This window comes from Mesitornis unicolor, unplaced genomic scaffold, assembly GCF_000695765.1.
Source record: "Mesitornis unicolor isolate BGI_N332 unplaced genomic scaffold, ASM69576v1 scaffold10000, whole genome shotgun sequence".
Classification (NCBI taxonomy): Eukaryota; Metazoa; Chordata; class Aves; order Mesitornithiformes; family Mesitornithidae; genus Mesitornis; species Mesitornis unicolor.
In genome coordinates, this window is record NW_010156227.1 from 1 (window position 1) to 26057 (window position 26057).

The following is a 26057-nucleotide window of genomic DNA, read 5'->3' on the forward strand; positions in this document are numbered from 1 at the left end:
GTGGGCGCGGGAGCCGTGGGGACGGTGCGCGGTTGCGGTGTCGGTGCACGGGGTCGGTTGGCCTGAGTGAGGGAAGGGCCTCTGCAGCCAGGGAACGTCATTGACCTCTCCTTCAGAGTTTTCTATTGCGACTTCGTGTAAGCGTTACAGAGGTCGCTGAAGTGCTCACTCTATTTTAGAATCACAGGATGGTTCAGGTTGGAAGGGACCTTAAAGATCATCCAGTCCAACCCCCTGACATGGGCAGGGACACCTCCCACCAGACCAGGTTGCCCAAAGCCCTGTCCAACCTGGCCTTGAACACTTCCAGGGAGGGGGCATCCACAGCTTCCCTGGGCAGCGTTACGGCTATTGAGACAGACTTGTGGATTAGTAGTGCAGTGTCATGGCTTCCTTTCTTTGGAAACCAGCATCTTATAAAGAGGCTTTGAACACTCATTGCTTGTTTTCGATTCCTCTTAGCAGGGTTTATCTCCACACCAGCTGTTTCTCGACTGACCTCAGATGAAGTTATTCAGATGCGTAATGAGCTCTTCACCAAAGAGAAGGAGAGGCAATTGTCGCTCTATCCACGAATTGAGAAAATCGAAGTAAAATATACCGGGAAATCACACCCTGGCAGTGTGTTTGTAATGAACAAAGCTTTGTCTACTCCGTACAATTGTGCCATGCGTAAGTGAACGGACTCTTAAGCTAACGTTGTGCCACTGATGATGAAAATTGTGCTGCCAGTTGACGTGCTTGTCATCTCAATTTGAAATGTTAATATTATTGACATTTTAATGACCAAGATAACAGACATGCATTCAGAATATTTGTGTTTGGTAAGTTTAAAATACATTTGTACTAAAATACATCAGGAGAAACTGAAGTCAGTTTTTGGAGACTGTTAACAGCTCGTCCTTCCATGTCATTTACAAAAGTGAAACTTGCAGTTTTTTGTTAAAAATGCAGGGGTCTAAACTGCTGACTCTGAGGAATGTGGTTAATAACTGTAATACCTTTTTACTTTCTTTAGACTTAAGTGAATGGCATTGCAAGAAGTCAGTTCTAGCTCTTGTGGATGGTGAAGTCTGGGATATGTATAGACCCTTGACCAAGTCATGTGAAATTCAGTTCCTTACTTTTAAAGATGAAGATCCAGAGGAAGTAAACAAGGTAAGGTGCATCACAGTTATCGTTAGCTGGACCAGGATGTGTGCTAAGTGATGTGTGGACATCCCTTTCAACCTGTATCGTTATATTATTCTATGATTTCAGATTTAAATATCTCCAGGGAAACATCTGGCTTGTGTTTTAAGTGTAGTTTTGATTTTTTTGATTGATTCTGTATGGAGTATCATCTCTAAATAGAAGTTTAAATACTAAAGGAAGTATTGTTTGTGTTGACAGCTAGGTTTGTGCGTCATTCAGTTAAATGTTTGTGTTCTTTTGGAATAAATAGCTGATGTTCATCTGGTAAGGTTTGTTAGCTTCTAGGTAATAAATCTGTGTATTTGCATTATCTTTATAGGCCTATTGGCGTTCCTGTGCCATGATCATGGCATGTGTGTTAAAGCGGGCATTTAAAGATGAGTACTCAGTGGATCTGATTAAAGCTCCAGAAGTGCCAGGTGATAGAAGTGTTTTATATTGATTGTCTTGTCTTTTGCTTGTCTTTTTTAAGTGTGTTTAATAGTGTTACCAAAAAAACCCAAAGGCTCCTTTTCCAATGATTGAAGGTACTTGACATTGATATGTGTATTACATGCTGCTGCTATAGACTTTAATTCATAGTAGTCACACTGAAAACCATTTTGTTACCAAGGTACAGAAAATTAGTCTGTGTGGCAACTAGATTTCAGGCCACTTAGGTCCTCATAGGTTGAGTTAGTAACTTATGGACATAACCTTTTTATGGTGAAGCTGCATGACTCCAAGGTATTTGGAAGATGTGATGTGTTTCTCTGACATTTACTCTAATAACTACAAAACCCTGTGAGCATTTCAGTTACTGGAAGTTACAATGTATAGAGAAAGTTGGAAGATTATTGAAGCACAGTCAGGGTTAGTAACAACTTTTGCTCATCTGTGACCTGATTTAAGATTTACAAAAGTGAGAAAATGCACAAGGGAGGACGTTACTTAAGTAGCAAAGCCTGCATGATTATGCGTTTGATATATGAGAAGGTTGGTTGCTGGTCACGTGGAGTCCTCCTACAATTGATTTCCTTTTTAGCCATTTCAGCATTTGTCTTAATTGGCAGGTGTAGAGTGGACATTTCAGTTTACCAGGATTTGGGATAATCTTGCATGTACTAAGCTATATCATTATACTGCGTATATAGAAATAGTGTGAGCTTACTGGGCTCATAAGCTTGATTTCTAAGCTGGCAATATGTGAATAAGTATGCATGAAGAGCGTTCTGATGATTGCCACAGAAATTTGTGTTGCCTTTATCAGAAATTTGCGCCATGCTTATGTCATGGATAAACATTTTCCTTCAGCTCTAGTATTGTCTGATTTCTTCATGCAATAAATTCATCTTTTTGATTTAATAGTGCAAATTTACTTCTAATGTATGATGCATACAAAGGAAAAAATGTGAAATGTTTTCAAAGTGTTTTTCTTTCCATGTTAGATGCAGTTTTGGGAAGCAGGTTTTTTTTCTCTCTTTAGTGGAGTTGTATTATAATGACATTACATTAAAATGCATTTCAAATTACTTTCTCATTCAGTGAAATGAAATGAAAATGATACAGGTTTAGTATTCTATTTCACTGTATAATTACAGCTGAAAAATTATATTTTGTGATGGATTTCGTATTCATTTTGTTATATTTATAAGAATACGTTAAGACAATGAAATGCATACTTTGTTACACACTTGAATATTTTTCCCTTTGGAATCGAAATTGCAGTGATCTCTGGAGCTTTCTGTTACGATGTAATTTTGGACCATAGACTGAATGACTGGAAACCGACAGTGGTAAGCACAATAACTTCTTGCCCAAAAAGTTACATAGCTTACATCCCTGTACAATGGTTCTTTTTTTAATGGGGAGAGGGGACCGTGAGGGTTTGGTTTTTTTTTTTTTTGTCGATTATATCTACAGTAGTATTGTTTTTAGATCAGGAGTACTCTTTGGAAACTAATCTCCGCTTTTACCACATACTGGCTCTCACAGTATGGGTTCCTTTCAGATTAAATTAAACCTTGAGCTGCCCTCGAGTTGCTTATAGGTTTTAGGTCTGTGGAGTGAGAGTAAGTTTTAATCTGAAATACAGTTCCAAAAACAGTCTATATGGCTGTTTGGACCTCAGTGCCATCTTTGTTACTATGTAGATCTGCTTCTACTCAGCTGCTCTTGCGTGGTAATGTAGATGCAACCATAGCCTTAGTGCGAGTAGAGCCCTCTGAAAGTAAAAATGTGTGTAATATGCATATTTTCACCTAGTGTTTTACAGCATGATCAGTTTATTGTTGTAAAAGAACTGTGAGCAGATTCAGCTGAAGCTCTCCTTAATCGCTTGCATATATTTCATGCTCTTCAGTAAATCTGATAATCTAAAACCTCAAAGTCTCATAACCTTTTGGTAGCTGATGTGATCACAAATGTTTTATTCGTCTGGTGCCTATTCTTTTTCTCGTAACCAAATACCAGCAGACGTGTGTATGGCTAACAAAGCAGTATTGGTACACTGCAGTATTTTTCTTCAATATGATCTTGTAGGTTGAAGTAACTTAGTTTGAAATACTTTCTGTGTGACATTATGAATGTAATTTGTCCTTATAACAATTTCTTATTTATTGATAAATCTGAATATGCAGAGCTTTGGATTCTGGACCAAGGTGATCAATTGCTATTTGTTAATTGTTCAGTACTTTTTTTTCCTTTGATTCCATCACAATGGAGGTCATTTATAAGTGGAGTAACGACTCTGGGTGACAAGATACACAGATGAATACTTGACAGCAGCAAGACTTACGTGTATATATCATGTTGAGAAAACCTGAGAAGTTTAACTCCAATTAATATATATTGTTTGATGGGAAAGTGCCAACTAATTTGACTAGGCATTGAATGAGTCCATTTAAACAGTGATGATCTGTAGCAATCTGTTGCTGATTAATAGTAACAGTTACAATCCTACAGCAATATTCATATATTTAGGGTTTATAGTAACTGACCATTATTGTCTTGACTGATATTTGGTGTTTCCTATGCTTTGTGTCTATTCTCTACAGCTTTGAAACAGTGGTAACAGTTTTATTTGTATCAACTGTTTTTTAGGACAACCTCCGTTCTCTTTCAAGGGATGCCAGAAAGCTAATTCATAAAGACCTACCATTTGAAACACTGCATGTTGAAGCAAAAGTAGCACGTGAAATGTTTCAGCATAACAGGTAAGTGTCTGACTCTTCTTTTAGAAGAGCAATTAGAAATTAATTTAAATCTCTGCTTGGCTTTGTAAATCTAAACTAAGATGTGACAGATGAGGTAAGAAGGTCTTTCTCCCACTACTCTGAAGGAGCACATCTCCATTCTCTTTGTCATTCTACCTTTTTTGTTTTTAATGATTTCTCCAGAGGCCAACACTGGGCATCTTTGCGGGATGTAGTTTGTGACAAATGGAAAGACTGTAAACTTAGTTTAATAGTGAGCTTCTAGATTTCACTATTAAATTGAAGCTCTGGTGGTTAGCCTTAAGTTAGACTCAGCCTTTGCTGAAAAGCTTTCATTTTCAAAGAAATGCGGATTTTTTATATCTTGGTGTCTTCAAATGAAGATTTAATGAGATGCAGTTTTCAAACTCTGCAGGGGGAAAATGGGTAAAATACTCTGGCCTGTGCTAAAAAAGAAGGCTATCTCAAAAGACTCCAGTCATCTTTGCTGAAAAAAACACTTATGTAGTGTTTTGGGAAAAAAAAAAAATGTCTGGTCCACAGCTTTTTAGCAGTCAGAGGTGGGAGGGAAATGATAAATGATTTATCATTTTGTGAACCAAAATAAAATTATACTAAAGCTAATGTTGCAAAAATAACTAGTTTTTTAGCTCAATAATGAAGATGATATTAATGTGGTGTACAGACTAGCAGCAAGCATTGACAGCAGGTGGGAGCTGACTTTTGGTAATGGCTTTAGACATTGTACGTGTACGAATGTATGTGTGTAGAAAGAGCAGAGAACACTTCACTGTCTTGCAGATGACCAGCTGTTGAGGACCACATGCTGCATAAAATCAGTTTAGGTGGTCTGATAGTGTCTTCTAATCATGCATGGGATGTGAAAAGCTCTTATTTTTATTTGAAGTAGTAGGTTCATTTTATCTTTCTGAATAAAACCCTGCTGAGAGAGCATGGCCTTCCTATAACATATACATAGAATTGAATGGAATGGAATAGAATAGACTGTTTTAGTTGGAAGAGACCTACAGCGATCATCTAGTCCAATTGCCTGACAAATTCAAGGCTCACCTAGTTAAAGCACATTATTAAGGGCATTGTCTGAATGTCTCTTAAACACTGACAGACTTGGCACATAAACCACCTCTCTAGGAAGCCCACTTCAGTGTTTGACCACACTCTTGGTAAAGAAATGCTTCCTGATGTCCAGTCTAAGCCTTCCCTGGCGCAGCTTTGAACCATTTCCACATGTCTTCTCACTGGATACCAGGGAGAAGTGGAGAGGGAGGTGCTGATTTCTTCCCCTTCTCAGGAAGCTGTAGAGAGCAACGAAGTTGCCCCTCAGCCTCCTTTTCTCCAAACTAGACAAGCCCAAAGTTTTAGTTGTTTCTCATGGGACATTCCTTCCAGCCCTTTCACCAGCTTTGTTGCCCTCCTCTGGATACATTCAAGGACTTTTACATCCTTCTTAAATTGTGGGGTCCAGAACTGCACACAGTACTTGAGTTGAGGCCACACCAACTCTGAATACAGTGGGATAGTCACCTCTTTTGACCAGCTGGTTATGCTATGTTTGATGCACCCCAGGCCTCAGTTTGCCCTCTTGGCTGCCAGGGCACACTGCTGACTCATATTGAGCCTGCTGTTGACCAGCACCCCCAGATCTCTTTCTGCAGGGCTGCTCTCCAGTCACTCCTCTCCTAGTTTATACTTGTGCCTGGTGTTACTGTGTCCTAGGTGCAGAATCTGTCATTGTGACTTGTTAAATTTCATTCCATTAGTCATAGCCCAATGCCTCAGTCTAGATCCCTCTGCCTGGCATCTTGTCCCTCAAAAGACTCAACAGCGCCTCCAAGTTTGGTATCAGCAGCAGATTTGCTAATAGTGTATTCAGCTCCTGCATCCACACAGTTAATAAATGTATTGAACGGGACTGGCTCTAGAATTGAACCCTGAGGAACAGCACTGGAGAGCGGTCGCCAGCCAGGTGTAGCCCCATTCATTACAGCACTCAGAGCTTTGCCATTCAGCCAGTTCTTCGCTCAGTGCACCATGAACCTGTTCATCCCACAGTTGGACAACTTGTCCAGAAGGATGCTGTGAGGGACGGTGTCAAAACCCTTACTGAAATCCAGAAAAACTACATTCACCACCTTCTCTTCATTGACTGTATGGGTGACCCTGTCATAGAAGGATCTCAAATTAGTTAAACAGGACTTTCCCCTTGTGAACCTGTTTTGACTGTGCCTGATGATTCCATTATTCTTTAAATGACTTTCAGTAGTACTCAGGATAATCTTCTCCATAATTTTTCCAGGAGCTGAGGTTAGGCTAACAGGACTGTATGACGGGCTTTGTGAAATGTGCCAATAGGTGTTGTCATATAACATTAAGAATTTTAGCATGTTTCAGAGCTTACATAAATACAAACATGATTTTTAAGAATGCTCCTTAAATCAGTCTCTTAAGCGTTCTTATAAGAACTAGGTGTTAAAGGTGAAGATTTTTTAAATCTCTTTTTTTTTAATTGTTCAGCTACAAAATGGCGATGATAGAAAGAAAAGCTTCTCAGCATATGGATGGAATTGTAACGCTACATAGGTGAGCAAAACTGAGCTCATTCTGTACTGATTCACTGAAAGATTTTACTATATTGCAAGTACTCTGCAAGTGAGAAGAGTAAGTTACTTGTGATGGTTTTCAAGTTAGAAATCATGTTCATTGCTGTCTGTAGTCTGTCATGTTGTTTGGGTGGGGTTTTTTTAATACAACCATTGTTTTGTGATACTTAACACTTGGTGGATCTCACTACATTTCTATTTCTTGTTATGTTAAAAGGTGGTAAATGACAGAGAAGTCTTACTTCTTTAAATGCTTTTGCATAAAAGCTAAATAAATCTCTACAACATGACAGGATAAATAAAATACAAGCCAAATACTTGTTTGAAAACAAGAGTTAGCATTGTATAGTGGATTTTTCTTCTGAAGTTGTCAAGATTTTTCCTAAGTGGCAAGCTACTGCCTTGTAGTGGTGGAAATGAGAATGGAGCTGTCTTCTGGGATACAATGTAAGATATAAACTTCTTAGGCTGGAGGCAGGAAGCTTGTGTTGTATCTAAGGCATATAAAAGACTTTGTGACTAGCTTAGGCTTGTATAGGTTATTCAGTTTTCTAGATGTCTAAATTATTCTGCATTTGATTTTGGAGTCCTCTAAAGGATTTTGGATCTCTCTAAAGGAACAGGTGTCTGCAGCGGTGTTCTTCAAATTTTAGAATGACATTGTGCCTGTTTTTTCCTCTAGTTTGCTCAGTAAGGGGGAGAATGAGGTTACCTCTTGATTTCTGGGAGAGGTTTGTTCTGAATGTTCTTTTGCTGTACATCTTTTTGTCTCTCACTTTTCTTAATTGATTAGCAGTTTTCCAAGACCTGAAAGGGAAACACCTATGCAGGTTGTAAACACTGTACTGTGGAAAATGTGTGATCTTGGAGACAAACCTTTCTGGTGAATGACAGAATTACCCTACTTTTGAAGCCGATGTGGCTTCAAAGATTTGTTAAACCTAGGATCCTCTCTCCAGACTTCAGTTTTAAATGTCTGCATTCATTTTAGGAAATTGTGTGACCTGTACTTTTGCTTCAGGAAACCTGGAAAGGCTGAACTGAGGATTTGTTTGGATTTGGTTTGGGATTTGTGAGGGTTTTCTTTCATCTGTTCTGTAGATAGGAATTTTGCTAATCAAAAATAAAACCAAATATGCTTGTACTACTTTCTAAATGTATTTGACATAGGGTTTGTTTTGTTTGTTTTTTTTTTCCCTCCTACCAGGTTTGGAGACTTTGTAGATGTTAGTGAAGGCCCTCATATTCCAAGGACAAGTTTTTGTTTCCAGTATGAGATAACAGCAGCCCATAATCTTCAGACTAACCCATCTGAATTGATAAGGAGGTTCCAGGGTGTGTCTCTGCCAGTTCACTTGAGGGTAACTAGTCCATTTTGTACAGGTTTTCCCCGTTTAAGTTAGGGTATTTGGCTTACTTTCCAATCTTTATTATATGCTGTGCTGGTATCCAAATGGAATTCAGAGGTGAGAACAGTAGCAGAGAGGGAAGGCCTTGTGTTGGATATTTGGGGGTTGGTTTCCTGGAATTATTGTGGATAAAAAATCAGAACTAGAAGAGTTTTAATCAGAAGGCCCTTGATGTTATTTTTCAGTTGTTAAAGTGTTTCAGTTGTGCAATTTCTGCATGGATATTTCATTACTTTACTTTATTGTGCCTGCTAATCTTCTGAAATTGAGGCTGCTGACAGTGTTTATTCAGATTTAGGAAAGAGCAAAACTTTAAATTCATACTTATGATAAAGTATAACATTTCAAAGTCTTTCATGACACTAAAGTAATACTTAATAACAAAAAAAGTCTTAGGACTAATCAGTCTTAAACAAAAGTTTTGCTGAACTACAGATGGAGTCAGGATTCTTTCTTCCCATTCCTGTTGACTTTAATGTTTTTGACCTGTGGTCTAGCACATAAGCTGTTGTCTCAGTTGGGGAAGTTTTCAAGGGACCAGTGGACACTGGATTCCTCACCTCATCTTCACGTACCCTTCATCATTAGATTTTAATTCCCCATTTTGCCCATTACCACCTCAATGATTCCACATAATGAATGGATGTGATCAGCAGACATTTATTCAAGCCCCCAGAGGAACATGGGCAAATTGGACATTGAAATCATAAGATGTAATGTCTTAATGTCTGAATTAGGGATTGTTGTGATTTTGTCGGAATCTATTCTATGAGAAGAATTTTAATTTTTTCTTTCTTGGCCTCTGGTAACATCATTTAATGGCATTTAATGCAGGCTCACCACACCGTGTGGCACAAACTGCTGGAAAGATCGAAGAAGCTGGTAAGTCTCATTAGTGGTGAAGTACAGCTTACAAAATATAAATATATTCCGTGATACAGTAGAATTTAAATGATTAGAGATAAGTAATGTATTCAAGAATGTCTCTTCAGGAATAGAAGTGTTCACAGGTGAAGAAAAATCAGATGAAGAGGAAATCTAACTGCAGTGAAGTAGAGGACATGCTACTATTGCTTCTGAAGCCTGGTTATTAAAATGCATTGTACCATTAAAATATATTCAGTTGCTATAATTTGTACTATTAAAAATTAGCAAATTATGTCAGACTTGCCGTCTATGGCTCTGAAGCTGTCCACTTCTGAGAATCACACATGCTTTTTGCAATAGTCTGTCTAAGCTGTTGTTAATTATCACTTTAAACTATATTAGATTTTTTCAAATTCCTCTCTAGAATTAATGTTGGTGTCACATGTATGTAAATTTTAAAATTATTTTTTCCTGTTTTAGTTGTGAACATGAAATATGAAAACTAGAAGTTGCAGTAATGTATTTACACTTACCTAGATTTTTAGGTAATAACAAGTTTTCTGCCACAGCTTTGAGAGAACACATGTGAATGTATTTCTTACAAGTAAATGCAGGAGTAAAACTGAATACCATTGAGTGAACCTAGGTGGAAGTGACTAGAGATAAAAGGGAACGCTCTTTCAGTAAGCTGCATAAATGCAGTAGGTTGAGTATTTTTTTGCCTGTTTGAAACCTACATTGAAAACAGGATTTTCTTGCAAACATTCTTCTATTAAACAACCAGTATTTCAAAGCTGAAATGTACTTATCCAAGAGAAGTTTGACAATGGCTGAGAAAAATACAAAAGGCAAGGTTTTAAGAAAATTTAACTATAAAATATCATAAGCCAGATACAAACAGAGACTCACTTTCAAGGCATGCTTAAATGTGGGAACTCTTTGTAAGAATTAAACAGCAGGTGTTTTGGAGCCTTCAGGTCAAATATTTTACTTACCTGGCAAAAGAGAGAGGAAAAAAAATGCTGTATGTGTGCTGAAACTTCTTAGCTGAGGAAGTGCTCAGAGCCTAACCTGTGATATTTTCCTGCAAAATTACTTTGAAGATGCTTATAATTCAGGTTGTTTAGTTTTGGAGACAATAATGGTCATTGTAGGCTGTCCTTTCTTGTTACAGTGATAGTATGAGGGGAGGATTTCCAGGATCAAGGGGAATTAAATAATGTTTAAAAAATGTAACAGAATTGTTATGTTTCTGCAGGTCACTGAAGAAAAATATTTGGAGGCAGCAGCAGAATGTCATGAGGTGAAAGATGGAACTGAAGAAGGAAAAACTGTATCAATTTAAATTAACTTTAACCTCTAAATGTACATAATAAAATGTGTATTTTTACATGACTTATTTGTGCTGCATATAAAATTGTCTTGGCTAGTTCATTTGAATTCTGTGGACTTAAATCATGGGTAGATATAAAGCCGGTATCAGACATTTCAGTCCACTTGAATGTCACTTTTTTCTGGGGAAAAAAAAAAAGGAGGGGTGGGTGGAAAGCAGGTAATGTTTTGTTGGTGATAACTCATCTTGCAAGTTACCTGTGACCTTATCTTTAATAACAGTTGTATGTGTCCAGATGTTGTCCTCTCTGATTAGTGCAGTTTGGCCTACAGGTTGTAGTTGAACTGGCAGCTGGAAAGGCCATCTCCTTTGTCTTGATATCATTTAAGTGCCATTGTTTGGTCTTCCACAAAGAAAGTATTTCTAATTTCTGACCTATGTGTTTGTTACTTCCTGATGAAACTCCACGGAGTTCTTTGCCTACTGCAGTAGAAAGTTGAGACAAATAGTAGCTTAAAAAAGCCCTTTCAGAAGCTCATAAAGGGTTACAAAAGTTTGTTATTTTACTCATTTTGATTTCCTGTCAGAATTGAAATCAGATACTCTATTGTGTTTCAAGTTCAAAAGACACCAGTAGACCACTGAGTAATTGCCATTGCTTTACTAGTACAAAAATAGCAGAATGTAAAAGCTGAAAAGTTACTTGAGTTTAATATTTTCTGCTGTACAAGTGCAGTTCATGATCATTTTCCAGAATAGTACCAGGAATGCAGTCTATTACTTGCATCCCCAGTGTGGTAAGATTTATTATGCATTTTCATTCTTTGATATTTAAATACAGTGACTTCAATTGAATTTCATAAGGGGTTTTTATTAGATGATGTTTTCAGACATTTTGCATTTTCTTCCCTAGCTCATTAGAGCTGTTCTCATTATACCAGAAGAGATTCCTATTATTTTTGGAAGTGTAAATATTTTCTCTAAACTTTAGCCCAATTACCGTTTTTACCATTAACTGCATCACTTGCTTTCTAATCAATTGAGACTATAGTTTTGTAAGAGCAGGGTAGCAGTTCAGTAAAATACATTTAGGTAAGGAAAACTTACCTAGCATCGTTGAACAAAATAATAAGTAAATGCTGAATGTCAGAGCACAGAGGAAGAAATGCAAGTGGTGAAGGTAGCTTTTGGTGAAATTGCAGAAATCTGCTTAATGTATGTGTTAAAATATGCTTGCTTCTGTGCATTTCTGTGCTTGGTGCAGTCTTTAGCTATTCATATATATATGTATTTAGACTTCTCAGACTACTTGAAAAACTCATTTTTTGTCCTCTTGATTAATGTTGCAGAGGATGTTTTTTAATGGTATCAGGTGCTTTTTTAAAAACTAAGATTCTTGGTTCAAGACTTACCTTAATGGTACACACACACATTGCATGTATTTTCTTAAGACTATAAATGAACTTGCTTGGGTGCAGCAGCCAAAGCAGGCATTAGTTCCTGTCTCGAGGAACACAAAATTTGGTGGGTTTTTTTTGGAGGTACCTACTATCTCTGCTTAATCCAAGACCACAGTGATATTATGCAAGTGAAACTGATCTAGGCGGCCTGATTTGAATCTTAAACCAGTTATCTCACCAGCCCACACAGTGTCCTGTTGTCTGCTCTCTATTTCGGAAGTTCAGTTCAGAGTTGCTCCTGGATTCCACCACTTGCAGAGTAAGGCGAGAATGCTGCTTCCCCTTAGGAAATTTTTAACAGGAATTTCATGTTTCAAATTTTTTTTTATTTTAGGGGCGGTAGGCGTAATCAGTTTTTTATAGCACCCAGCGTAAGAAACTATTTGAAAAGTATATAGCTGGGCTGAAAAATCCGGAGAGGGGATTTCCCTTTCCTGACTTTTACTGGGTCCATGACAAGTGGGTGCGGGACTGGCAGGGGAATTTACAGCAGAGCATGGGGAACCTGCAGAGCTCCTACCGCTAGGTGGGAGCAGTGGCTTGGGGAGGAGAGGTGCTGCAGGGGACATGCGTGAATCCCCGTGGAAGGACTTGCGAGTGCAGAACTACGTTACCGAAAATGCTGTTGAGTGCTGCCAGCTGAAGTTTACACGAGATTAAACTTCCCCCTAACTTCCCCCGATGTCTCCGTGTGAAAAGGTGGAAGCTCAGACTTCTGCAGAACTTGGTGCTAGCTCACTTCTCAGCTTATGTGGGCTCCAGAAGGCAGGTTTTCCTTTGGCAGAGATAGACCTTGAGAAGATCTTTGAAAAGCACCAGATTCTCGCAGAAGACAGAAGTAGTTAAAAGAGATCAGGTAATAGAAGGTAGTGTCCACTTCTTTCTTGCCAGCAGTGTGGTGTCGTCAACACTTTCCAAAGGAGCAGGAGTTGTAGCTTCTATTTCCTACTCTGCCACAGAGGTATATATATTCAGAGCCATAGTAGCAAGGGGAAACGTCTTCAGGGAATGGATCATAAGGTACTCTGAGTACTCCCTATCCGATCTGTATGATGCCACTGTTAGAAAAAAAACCCAGTCCTGAACATTTCTTGCACGAGCATGAGAACAAATGGAAACAATGCTCAGTGCTCAGTGCTCGTGGCAGCCACAGAGCAACAGGGAGATCTGGTCCTTATGCTCAGGGCCATTTCTGTATTTTACCATTTTTGTATTTTATATCCATTGGAAGTAGCCACAAAAGACCACTGTAGGTCAGTTCAAAAATAGACAGGAAAGTAGATACTCTTATTTCTCTATATGGAATGCTATAGATCTCAGAGATTATAGTAATTATAGGTGGGTAGATGGACAGAACAAACCACAAGATTAAGCAAAGTCCCCTCCTGGGATACTTGTCCTCTTTATTAAATTACTTTTCAGGTTTAAAGAGACAGTTTTTAGTGTATCCATCCAGTAGAAGAAATGCAGGGCCAGTCAAAAGTAAGGAAGAATCTAGGAAGATGCTGTACTACAGTACACAGATGATGGAGAAGGGCAGATTATTTAGGCCAATATACAGGAGCAGAAGACAACACTGGCCAGATTCTGATAAGGACAAAGAAGAAATTTTTATATGATGGAAGTGGTGAGACACTGGAACAGGTTGCCAAAGGAAGTTGTGGGTACCACAACCCCAAAAGTGTTCAAGGTCAGGTTGGATGGGGCTTTGTGCAACATAGTGTAATGAGAGATGTTTCTGACCAAGGAATGAGGTGTGGACTAGATGATCTTTAAAGGTCCCTTCTAAACCAAACCATTCTGTGATTACAGGGGAAAAGGCAGGAACTGAAACCTTCTTCCACACCTCAGTAGTAATTCCATGACTTCTCACATTCAAGTCATTCCTTCTTCCTCTTGTTTGAAAGAGAGTCGAAACTTTTCCAAATTGCAGAAATTTTGCTCTAAGTTTAGTACTCTTGAGCCTTCCTTTCTGTAATCCATATTATCATGGATTTTGGAGATAGAAAAGGCAATTATGATATGGTCTGACTTCCTTAATAACGGAAGGAATTAAATGTCAAGAGAGAGTTATTTTTTTCTTACCAAGGAAGTGAAACTCTTCCCTGGGAAATTGAACACATGCAACTGATGAAAACACTCAATCATCGGTAGTCATCAAGTCCTTTTATGACAGCAGCCAGAATGAGCTTTCCTTTCTATTTTAACCTCTAGCAAGAAGTAATCTCTTATTGCTGTTTGGTAACTTATCTAATGCTATACTGCTCAGCTTATCACAATACTTTGTTGTATTTGAAGCCAGCGAATTTGCTAGTGCAGCTATATTTATTTTATTTTTAAGGAATCCAGACACAGGAACTCAATATCACAGAGACATTTGATGGGAAGAGTTGGCAGTGGATATTTCTTGAAGAACACCAACCATCTGAAAATGGTGATGCTATCATGCTGTGGTCTTTTGCAAGATTTAACCCCAGTCATGGACAACATTAACATTTTTTCAGAGTAAAAGTAAAACCTATTTTTTAAAATATCTGCTATAATAATATCTGCAACTTAATATGCCTGCTTTTCTGGGGAATCAGCTGTACAGAAAAAAAATACATATAAATGGCCTAATGACCATATTTATATCCAATGTTTGTTTCTTAAGTTTGCAGATCACTCAAACTTTAAAGAGAGAAACTGTAAGGGAACATCCATTTGATTTTTATAGCATGACTCTGAATCTGAATGATGCACAGCAAGACCTGTTTTCTTCCTGAATGTATCTTCTATTGGCATGTGTCTATATAGGACAGAAATGGGAAGACCAGGCTAGGGAGTGGAAAGATAGGTTGAAGTAAAGAAGTCACAGCTGGTCCTTGTTTCACTACTGTGTCCTTCACAAGCACTGAACATGGTACTGTACTGCAGCTACACTGCTCTGATGTTGATTAAAGCCTTTGAAGAAGAGGAAAAATCCCTTACTGGTTGCAGGCTTGAGGTGCTGTGTAGTAAATGAGATTTCTTTTACTGCAGTGATGAACCAAGGAAAAATATCACATAAGATCTTCCTTTTGTGAGCACAACTGACATAATAAATGCAATCACTTAATTAATACTTCAGTTTAATCTAGACATCCCACAGGGGAATTTAAGTTGTGAGGACAAGCTTGACAACATCTCCAGATTTCTGCCTTTCACAGAAATCTTGGCTTTAATGTTGTCTCTCTCTGTCAGTCATGCAGCTGGATGCTCCCTAAGTACCCCAAACATGTCAGGGCAGGGCCAGGCCTGTTGCTGGTTCCCTGGTAACTACACCATGGAGAAGACAAGCAGCAGTGACCTATGAGCCTGGGACTCCCCCACTCCTTGGGGCTCGGGGACCACCTTGGCTTCAGTAACGGAACTGATGCTGTCAAACTTTGCCTTAAATGGAGCAGGGATTCAAACTGTGCTTCACTGTTTCACTCTGGTCCCAAGGAATGAGAATTTCTATCCACTCTCCTCCTCTCTTCTTTCAACATGATTTCCTACTCACTTTAAAGCTATTTTTTCCTGCAAAATTAATAGGAATATGCTTTTCGTTAACAAAATGCGCTCCACCACGTTGAGAATCCCCTCTCAGAGCTATGGCTTTGACTTTAGAGGCGACGAAGCTGGCTTTTGATTTTTGGTGTACATGGCCCCGGCTTGCCAGGGGAGTCACTGAACTTATAGCCTGATTTGGAAAACATTTATGCCTTGCAGTGGTTCTGTCTGAGTGGAAAAACCACATTCAGTGAGACTGTTCATATGTGAGACTGTTTTATATGTGAGCCCATTGATTCATAACCGTCTGTGGTCTTGAGGTGCTCTGTAATTATACCTTGTGCTGGGAGTTCACAGTCAAAATACTGTGAACAGAAAAGGGTATACAAATATTAACTTTATTTCTTAATTAGTCATGAGTACTTTGAGGTTTTTTTCCCCCTTTCTGCTCCTCCATAAAATTAATATTTTATAACAAAATTATTCATTAAGCAGATTTAATTAGAGCTTAGGATTTTAAAGTTTTAAAGACTGCCTCTGTCACTCAGTTTTTGTGACAGTGAGTATTCAGTATCTTATTTGGCTTTCCACAAAATAAATATAACAACACTTTCCTATTTCTCTGGAATTTTGTGAGACTTCTTCTAAAGTTTGGAATGCACTGGTAGTCTTAAAGTAAAAGAAATAAATTTTCATTTTCTCCTAATGATCCATTGGCCCATTTCTCCTAATGAACTGACAATAAAATCTCAAAGAAACATTTTCTGTCAGTTTTTCTGTTACATATAATAAAATTCCTTAGAAATTAATAGAATGCACAGTCATACATGCCAAAAGTTTAATTAATCACTTTTCTTTCTGAAATAAAATGAAGAAATGAAGTATTTGTGTGAGAAGTAAAGCCAGAACAGCTGAAAAGCAATAAAACAAAATAATAATCAGGCGATTGTGCCCAAAAAGTTACACGTTCTACTTCCTAGGAAGGACTTGTTGATACACAAAGCTGCTTTATTACCCTGCTTTTTCCAGTGACTCTGAACCTAGCAAACAGTCTAGCAACTGTGCCTGTATGCAGAACAACTCGTCTCTTTACACGCAGAATGGAGTTTTTCCCAGCATAGCACTGACTGATTCACGATTTCTGTTCTCCTCCCACAGCAGCAGTTGGTTCCATGTGAATTCTGGTAAGAGGCATGGTACAGTGTTAATGCTAATATGTAGGAGTCAGTCAGAGGTAAAACCCCTATCACGATTAGCATTAACAACATACAGCCTACGGAAGAACTCCAGAGACTGGAGTATGAGACATAAAGAACTGAAATCACTGGTTTTTCCCCTTGATATACCTAAAAAAGAAAGAAAGAAACTGAAAAACAGAGACAGAAATGCATATAAAAAATTATGTCAGAGAAAGAGCAGACACCAGAGGAAAAAGTATTGTAGTTAGTTAAATACTCAGGAACCATCTGCTGTACGTTTAAAACCCATCAAACCGGCAATTGTTTTAATAACTTTTATAAAAGAACTAGAGTACACTCACTATTCTTCTCTGAAGGACTTCTGTCATTCTGCTTATTGCATTTTTTTTGTGCTGCTTTGCTTGCATTGAGCAGAAGGAATACAGATTGTAGCATGGTCTTACCCAATTTTGTGTCCCTTTAGATAGCAGTGGATGAAGACTTCTAGTATCAGCCAAGTTCCTCAAAATGTTAAGAACCCAACATAAACAAAAGCAAAAATTACTTGGGTTTATTTTTACTTAAGTCAGATAAAATGCCTATCGGGAGAGCTGACTGTTTAACAGGGTGCAAGAAAAAGACGTAAGACATAATAATAGTTTCATCAGTATGTGGTTTTTGTGATTAAGCAACAAATATTCCTTTGTAATAAATGCATACTGAGCAGAGAGAAAACTTGTTTGAAAGATTTAATTGCTGGTCTAGGATCCATATACAGGGCTCCTACACCCTCGTTCCAGTAGGCTAGAATGAGATTAATTATTATAATTATCTGTGTTGAACAGTACATTGGTTGCTAATTGTTTCTTAATATTAACCTGTCACTGATGCTTTGACCATAAAACCAGTAAGTGCTGAATTTTTTTGACCAAAGTTGAACCATTTTTTTTAAACTCCTTTCAGTCTATTACAAGCTCTCTCCTGAAAACTAATAAGGAAAACATAGTTGTAGAAATCAGTAATTCTATAAAATATTTTAAAAATTTGCAAAGAAATCACATAATGAAGTAGAAATGCACTCAGTAGAAGAAAGGTTAGAGAATCCTCATTATATATCCAATTATCTCTTTTTTTTTTTTACAATTTGCAGTTACTTACGTTGGTAATAAGGATGTAATAGTTGAGACAGTCATTCCAAGCAGGTTTAAAAAGGCCTAAATAATGCCCAGTTAGTTCTCTGCTAGATATGTCTTGATTGAAATATATTTTCTTCTCCATCCTTCTAAAATACAGTATCTGCTCCTGGGCAGAGTTCGGAAGTAGTTGAATTTTGTTTGCTTTCTGTTTGGTCTCCCAGTAACCACTTAAAAAAAAAATTAACTGTTGTTTAAGAAAAAAGTAACAAGAAAAACAGTATGGGAAAGGAGGCATTATATATAATACATGATTTTGGAGATTTTTTTGTATGTAAATTTAAAGAAACTTATGTACTTTTATAACTTCCCTACTCTTACTAACACATGTTTTAAGAGGAAGTTAAAATGTCATAGTAAGACTGTGATCTAATTTAGAGATTCTAGGGAAATTACCTTTCACTTTGTACCACTCTAAATGAAACCAGCCAAGTACATGGTTGTGATATGTAAGTGGCAGACAAAAATTCCAAGATGAATATAAGATTTTGGTAGGCAGCAAAAAGTGGTTTAGAAATTTCCAAACCTCAAATTTAAAATGATGAATCAGAGCTCTGTTGAGTGTTTAGGCTAAACTCCTACTGAAGTCAGACACTGAGACCTGTGGTGTAACATTTGCATGTGTGAGCAATGAAGCGAACAGTTTCTAAACCTATACATCAGTACTCTTAAATGTTGTGTGTGCATATGTGGTATGTGCAGGGAGGGTGAGGGGTGCAGGTTGGGGGAGAGTGAAAGATTCAAGTTAAGTATTAATTTTCTTTTTTTTTTTTTTTAGGAAGAAAGCAAACAAATTAATTCTGTCAATAAAAGGCTCTTGCCTTATGTGAATTTATGGTAGATGAACCTACTTTGACAAGTGATTTGAATTGATGACCTTCAGAGATCCCTTCCAACCTAAGTTGCTCTCTGGTTCAATTATTGTGCTTTTAATGTCTCTAAGTCCCTGACTCGTTATTCATTTGCTCTTGCCCCATGGGCATACACACTTATGAAAGGCTTGTTGAAAAATGTCTATTGCTCTTGTGGGAACACTAAATTTGGCTTCATTAAGCTTTGAATAAGGATCACACCAGCACTAGGACTAAAGCTTTACTACAAGTTGCTTCTGTCACCTCTGAGTCTGCTGCCCCAAAAATACTTGTAGAACTTGTTAGTAAATTTGCACTCTTTTAAATATATTCCAGGTTGCTATTCCTTATACCGAGCTTCCCAATCCCTAATTCTTTCTTATCTTTGTAAGGTTTGCCAGAGAATTCTATGGCTATTGCTAAAACAGAGAATAAATGTTTTTTATCTGTGGTTTGCAGCAGCCATTTGTGGTTGATGGCACTTTCCTCTTCAGTTTGTCTTCTCCTGTGTTCAGTCTTAGAGAAGAAATGTTTTTGAAATCGGTCACTTTAACAGATCTAATCGTTGCTTCTCTAAAGAAGCTGATCGAGTGCTGTGCATGCACATGCCTCCTTCCAAAATTGCTGTTCAGCAGTGAGGGAAGCGAGAGACTTCTGGCAGCATTTGCTCCCTGCACCTTTGCTCCAGAGCCAGTCCTTCTAGGCAAAAGTAAGTGGGTAGCCATAACCACAGACAAGACATTTGTCTTTGGTGCTTCTCTAGTCTCATGATCTTGGATATATGCAATGGCATACATTTTGCCTAGGCTGGCACCTTAGCACTTTAATTCTGGGTTTAAAAGCTGCATAGCATCTCCAATGCTGCATCTGTTTTGCTTCTGTGTGCTAGAGGCAAAAAAAAAGAATCATGCTTTATCAGGAAGTGGTGAGAAACGACATGTGTTTCCTCCTGCTGAGCCTCTGTAACAGCCTTTTGTACAGCTGTCAGATTTCCATTACATGAAAAATACATATATTGCTGCCTGTTTTCTCACACAGCTCTAAAAATGTGGCCTTGCCATCAATGGAAATGATGACCATCTACTCATACTTAAATAGAATAAAATAAAATCCCCTATTACTTCCCTCTCAACATTAAAAATGAAAAAGCTCATAAGATCTGGTGTGACTTCCCCCTTCCTCTTTCCAGCACTCTTTCTTCCTTCAGCTACTAGCATCAGAATAACACATTTATTCTTCCACCTTTATCTGCTGATCTCTGGTCATCAGGTCCCATCCCCTCATTTGCTTTTCTGTTCCTTCATCTGTTGTTGTGACCTCAGATAGGTGTGTGTGTTAATTTCATTTTCAAACTTCATATCTGCTTTCATTGCTGCTGCCTTCACAGAAGCTGTCCATATCAGAACTGTAGACATTATACACTTTGATTATTTTATCCTTGTCTGACAGTCAGACACACGTGAAAATATTGTCCCACCTTGCATTTTTGTGAGTGTTCTTTCTTGATTCTCCTCTCAGCTCCGGGATGAGACAGACACATCTCTGTATTTTTTCCCTTCATTTAATCATTAACTTTGCCTGTTCCTCCAAGATGTTGCTCTAGATTTCTTAGTAGCAGCATTTGACTTAAGATATATAAACTGCAACACAAAACTTTTCCTCCAGTGTCGTATCTTCAGTTATTCTCCATTTGCATTCAATTCTTACCACTACCTTCTCTGTCAATACTATACAGAAGTGATCACTTCTACCAGCCACGTTCCTTACTGTACTTCATCTACTTGGAAAAGACTTCCTAGAGGTGGTTGATGCCCCAAACCTGTCAGTGTTTAATATGCATTTAGACAACACCCTTAATAACGTGCTTTAACTTTTGGTCAGCTCTGAAGTGGTCAGGCAGTTGGATTAGATGATCATTTTAGATCCCTTCTAACAGAAATATTCTATTCTACTTCTCCTCATACTTTGTTAAAGACCACCCTCCTTTAGACAAACATTTTTTTCTCCATAGTTCCTTTTTCCTATGTCAAATACCTCCTAAAGATCAACTTCTGCTAAATCTCCTAGTGCTTTCTGAAGAGCTTGTGAGGCAGTTGGGATAAACTGAATGACTTAGTTTAAACTATAAGCAATAAAAAAAGTAAAATTAGTAAATATTGGCAAGATTTTCTCTGCTCTTTTATACACATATGCACATATATTTAACTTCTTTTTAGTTTTTTAGTGTGTGACAATGTTTATCTTCATTTCTGTTGCAATATTAATGCAACTGATTGAGACCTTTCAGAGACCTATGACATTACTGAAAAATAAATGTTGACTAGTAATTTTACAGACAACAGTAATTTTACTTTGCAATATGTCTTCCAAACTGTGTGAGAATGGACATCGTATTCATAGGCATTTTTGTACTTCATATATTTAAAAAAAAATCTATTAGTTATTGAGGCACTTAAAAAGTGTGCTCAGGTATAGGCAGCTCATTGTTCTTTAACCTCGGATTTTCTTTCATCAGTGAAATACCAATCAGTTAATCAGTTCATCCATATCAAAGCCTATATTTAGATTCCCTGTAGAAAGACTTCGACTACAGTTCAAACAATTTAAATGCAACAAGTGCTCATTTCCACACCTGTACATTTGCACATCATTGTATGGTACTTCAAGGGTCTGAGTGTACTTACGCTGGTCCACTGATGGACTAGAAGCATCCACCTTGTTAATCTAGTTATATGATTGTTAGAGTTTTGCCTCTCCAGTCCAAATGACCAAATTCTTATTTACCTATTGGTCAACTAGAGGGGATCCTTTGTTGTGAATCTGGAGTAAAACTCAACCTTTTGTCTTTGGATTGATAGCAAGAGGACATACCAACTCAGTTTTGATGATACTTCTCAATATATTTTTTTAATGAAAACTATGTGTAAGTTAAGAATGTAATTCCAACTTTGTGAAATTTGGTAGCCAACTTTGAAAAGATAAAAGGTGTTCTCCAAGCAGCAAAAATTTTAGAACTTTACCTTTTGGGGAGCCTCATCTGAAGATGCGAGGGTTGTGCAATCACCTCTGTTACAAAGGCCTTTTTCAGTGGGAGTATGCAAGGGACAAAAGGCAATTCACTAAGGCCAGAAATCCATAGTGCTCATGCACGTGAGTATGTACACTCACAAACCTGCTGGAGGAATCAAGCTGTGATAGACCCCAAGCCTAATGCTTTGAAGTCAAAGAATAGAGACCCCCACTGACCGCAATAGGCTTTGAAACAGACCTAGTAAGCCCCAGTCTTGTATTTCTATTTCCCTGCATATACACAAGACATAGCTCACAAGCACCATGTCAGATTAGCTGCTGAAAAGAAACTAAAGGAGCTTCGGGGTCTTGAAAGAGATGTGCCAGCAAGCAGATTGTGTGAATAGCTTTGTAGGGTACATGAGGTGGGACTCACAACACACAACTGCAGCTATAGAAAAATGAGGTCTTCAGTCTATGCTGTCTGTGTGTCCTCCCTTAACATCCCTCGAACAGAGAGAGAGAAGTGGGTGCTGGTCAAAGGGTAATATGCTTCACCTATTTTATTTCTTTCTTAGAATGTTGCAAATTGCCCTCTGGATGTGCCTTTTATTTGTCAAAACTAGAATTTGATATACTACAAGAGAGTGGCTTTTTGTAAAAAATTAGACCAAAATGTTTCAGAGAGGTTATTAGCTTCAAATAGCAAAAATCTAATTTTGCCTGAAAATGGATTAGGGTTAATATAATTAGCACATTCTATAATTCTTTTAATCATCTACAAAATACCATTACATATAAACAGTATGCCAAATATACATCTTCAGGTACCCTACTTACATTTTCAGGAAGATTTTAACTCCTCTATTCTTCTCTAATTTCTCAGAAAGTAAAGCTATTATTTTTAAAACAGTTTTAGAAAAATATTGAATTCAAGTCTCTTAAGATACTGGAAGAGCTCCAATGATGCATACATGGATAGAAGAGGCTTTTCTCTGCTGAAAACTTCCCTCTAAAATAAAATGTACTTCTGTTTCACATTGTGGATCAAGTAGCTGGATTTTTTTTAATACTACATTTCAGCTATTTTGCTTTTTCTGTTGTAAATTAAAAATCATCATTTAAAAAAGCCGATAAAATAAATAATTAATCTTAGATATTGGGTACCAAATTTGAGTTCAGAGGAAATTTTTATGTCCAGATTAAACTCTGGAGTTTTCACTAAGGTATTAATGCTGAGCATGGAGCTTTTGTTTCATCGGTATTAATATGCATTTCAAGAGAGTTATATAAAGTTCTTATATGGGCATTTTAAACATCTTCAGTTTAAAAAGAATTTAAACAAACCATAACTAAATTAACATGTCTAATGGGTATACTTTAAAGAAAGCATTGCTTGTTTATGAAATGAGGACCAGAACTTGTCCTGTGTCCAAAACTACTTGTATGGCCAAAACTGAATAAGTCAAACTAGTCTGTACAGTTACTTTTTCCCACCTCAAAATGTTTCTGGCAAGTTGTAGGCAAGAGAATAACTGCAGATTAGTCATGAACCTCCTCCAAATAGGTAACTGAAACACTGTAGAAATTACATTCCATGTTGCATGGTCTTCTACAGCATTCATCTCAAAAGAAAAAAAAAAGAGAGGGATGTAGGAGCTAAAAAGCAACATGCATCCCCCATGTCCTCTTAGTCGTCTGCAGACACCTTTCTCTGTGTGCTGTCCTATCAGTTCTGTGAGGTGTAGCCACCTATAAAAGTGAATGCAAAGGCAGCGAGGGGACTGGGTTTGTATTCGTTTGAGACTAGTTGTCTGCGTGTGATTCTGGATGGCTGAAGGCACATTTCCGTTAAGGGTGCCTGCCTGAGTATGTCTACATGTGTGCAAATGCTTGGAGTTTAGGCTTTCTGGCGCTTGAGGCTTCTAAACCCTACCCTAGGGCCCCTTCCCCTGGCCTGTTCCCACTCCTGTAACACAGAAGCTTCTCATTTAAAAAAAGAAAGTTCACACGCAGAAACAAACAAAAAAGCCAAAGAACCAAACTGAAAAACCTACCTGCTATGAGGCAGTTTCTTTACACAGAGATGCAAGCAAAACCAAAGCAGCAAGGCCACAGACTTCCTTTGTTCCATCTCACAGGTTAACCATGATCACTGAGCTTGGGTTGTGTTTTGTTTTGCTTTTTTTTTTCTTCTGAAGAGAGAGAGGGAGAGTGAGAGAGAGAGAGAGAGAGAGAAATAAGGCAAATGAAAAATGAAAAAAAGGCTGGAGCAGTTGCCATAGAGGTCTGGCTGGCTGCTTGATATCCCTGCAGCACAAGTTAGGTGAAGAAAGCCTGCTCCGAACAACTTGAGACCCTTTATAAGTCATGAAGGTGACTCATAACTAACCGACTTGCCTTGCCTTTAGTAAATCCCCTGCTTTCCTTTTCTTAGAACAGAGCTTCAAAAAAAAAAAAGAAAAAAAAAAAGAAAAGAGAAAACCAAAGGAAAACAGAAAACTCCAATCAAACCGAGGATTTTTCAAAAATGCACCATGTACTTTCCTTCCCTCAGACAGCTTGGCATTAGCCTTTGAACTGAGTAATAATAAATGCAAATGATCGTTTAGTAGTGATGGTACACTGAAGCAAGTTAGGGGCATGTCGTGTGAAAGAGAGTTCACGCCAGTATCTTCAGAGATCTAGCTGGAGAGGGAGTTCAGTGTGGTGAGCTGTTTCTTACTTTTCACTGTATTACTTTTTCATCTAGAGCTGTCCTGCATGGACTGTTCATATTACAATTAACCCTGGCAGATCCAGGCAGACAAAAATAAAATAATCAGAGATGGATAATATTCTCCCTGTCTTCAAGAAATGAGCAGAGACACCTGACAGCAGCGGCTGGAACAGTTGCAAACCTCTAAAACCAGGGATGAGTTCTAGCCGAATGAGGGTGTACATGGAAGACTGTAAAACAGTGGCTTTTGGAAGCCTATTGTTAAAATTATATGGTATTTTTAACATTTTTGAAAGACCACTGCAGATGATTGGAAATACAGGTTAGTCTGAATGTACAGGAGATATAAATTTATACTGTTCTTAGGTTCTGAACATATTGCCAATAAAATCCAATTTATGTGAATTTCCAGAAGGTAAAGGTGTGGCTGCTACCTCCTGATTTTCCCCAGACACTGAGGGTTGTATGCTCTTGAAATACTACATTTTCACTGTGAATAATGGAATTTCTTTTGCCTCACACTTTGGAAGTTCAGTGAAGTTTAAAAAAAGTATTTTCATTTCAGAACTCATTAAGGTCGGTGAAAGGCAATAGTTCTGTGTGCTGACCACCGAAATATAAGGAAATAAAAAAATTCTGTCAAATTCCACCTTACACACACTGTTCTTCTCCTTGTTTTAGGTCTGTAATTAGAAAAGTCTTCATTTTCACTATTGAGCCCATGTATGTTTTGTGTGCTTGTCCACAGATCTGTGCTTACATGATGACATCAGACCCTCACGCCTCATTAGCAATATGATGGATTTTGGCTCCCATGGTTATAGAGACAAATTTGAAGCTGTGGCTGAAGCAGCGATATTTCTCTGACACATCCCAGGTGAAGCAGCTCAGAGAAACACGAACAATTAGTTTCATCTCCAAGGTGCCCTGCTCTGGGGACTTTGCCACCACCCACACTGTTGGAAGAGAAGAGGACAGTAAGCCTGGCTGTGCTTTAGTGCTCATGCATCTATATAGGTGGAGGGGTTATGGCAGTCACCTTTCTATTTTCTTCCTATGCCTATGGGTCAGAAGGAGACTGGATTTCCTGGCCCTCACCCAGGAAAAAGAAAAAAACACTGAGCTGCTTGGTCCTCTTCTTCAAATGTCTTCTCTTATTTGGTACTTGATGTGAGGCCAAAATGTGGGGCCAGGTTTTATGAGGAAGAAGAGGCCAATTTCAGTGAAATTGGACACCGGGGATTGTCTCCAGCCTGATAATACTACAACACAAAAATTGTAATTTTTACCTCAAAATATTTTTTTTACTTGCATTTTTAGTTTATTTCAGTATGAATTTGAAACCTATATTCTTAAGGAGCTGAGACTTACAGAATCACTCCAGGCATGTGTATGGCTGTATGTGTATCTGTTGGTCTTCTCTAATGACTTGAAATCATGGGTTAATTTGAACCCACAATGATGGAGGGATATCTTGAGGATATGAGCCTTGTATGACTTTTGTGAAAACAAGCAA

At 38.0% G+C, this 26057-nt stretch overlaps 1 protein-coding gene across 1 annotated transcript; it reads left to right on the top strand.

The window, feature by feature from the left end:
• Nucleotides 1–465: 465 nt before the first annotated feature.
• Nucleotides 466–10630, top strand: MRPL39 (mitochondrial ribosomal protein L39; the record flags this gene model as incomplete). The annotated part of the gene is made up of 9 exons (XM_010183996.1): nucleotides 466–672; nucleotides 1019–1158; nucleotides 1514–1613; nucleotides 2902–2969; nucleotides 4276–4388; nucleotides 6924–6989; nucleotides 8217–8370; nucleotides 9253–9300; nucleotides 10544–10630. Coding segments are annotated over 9 exons (983 nt in total), but the record flags the coding sequence as incomplete, so codon positions are not given.
• Nucleotides 10631–26057: the final 15427 nt, after the last annotated feature.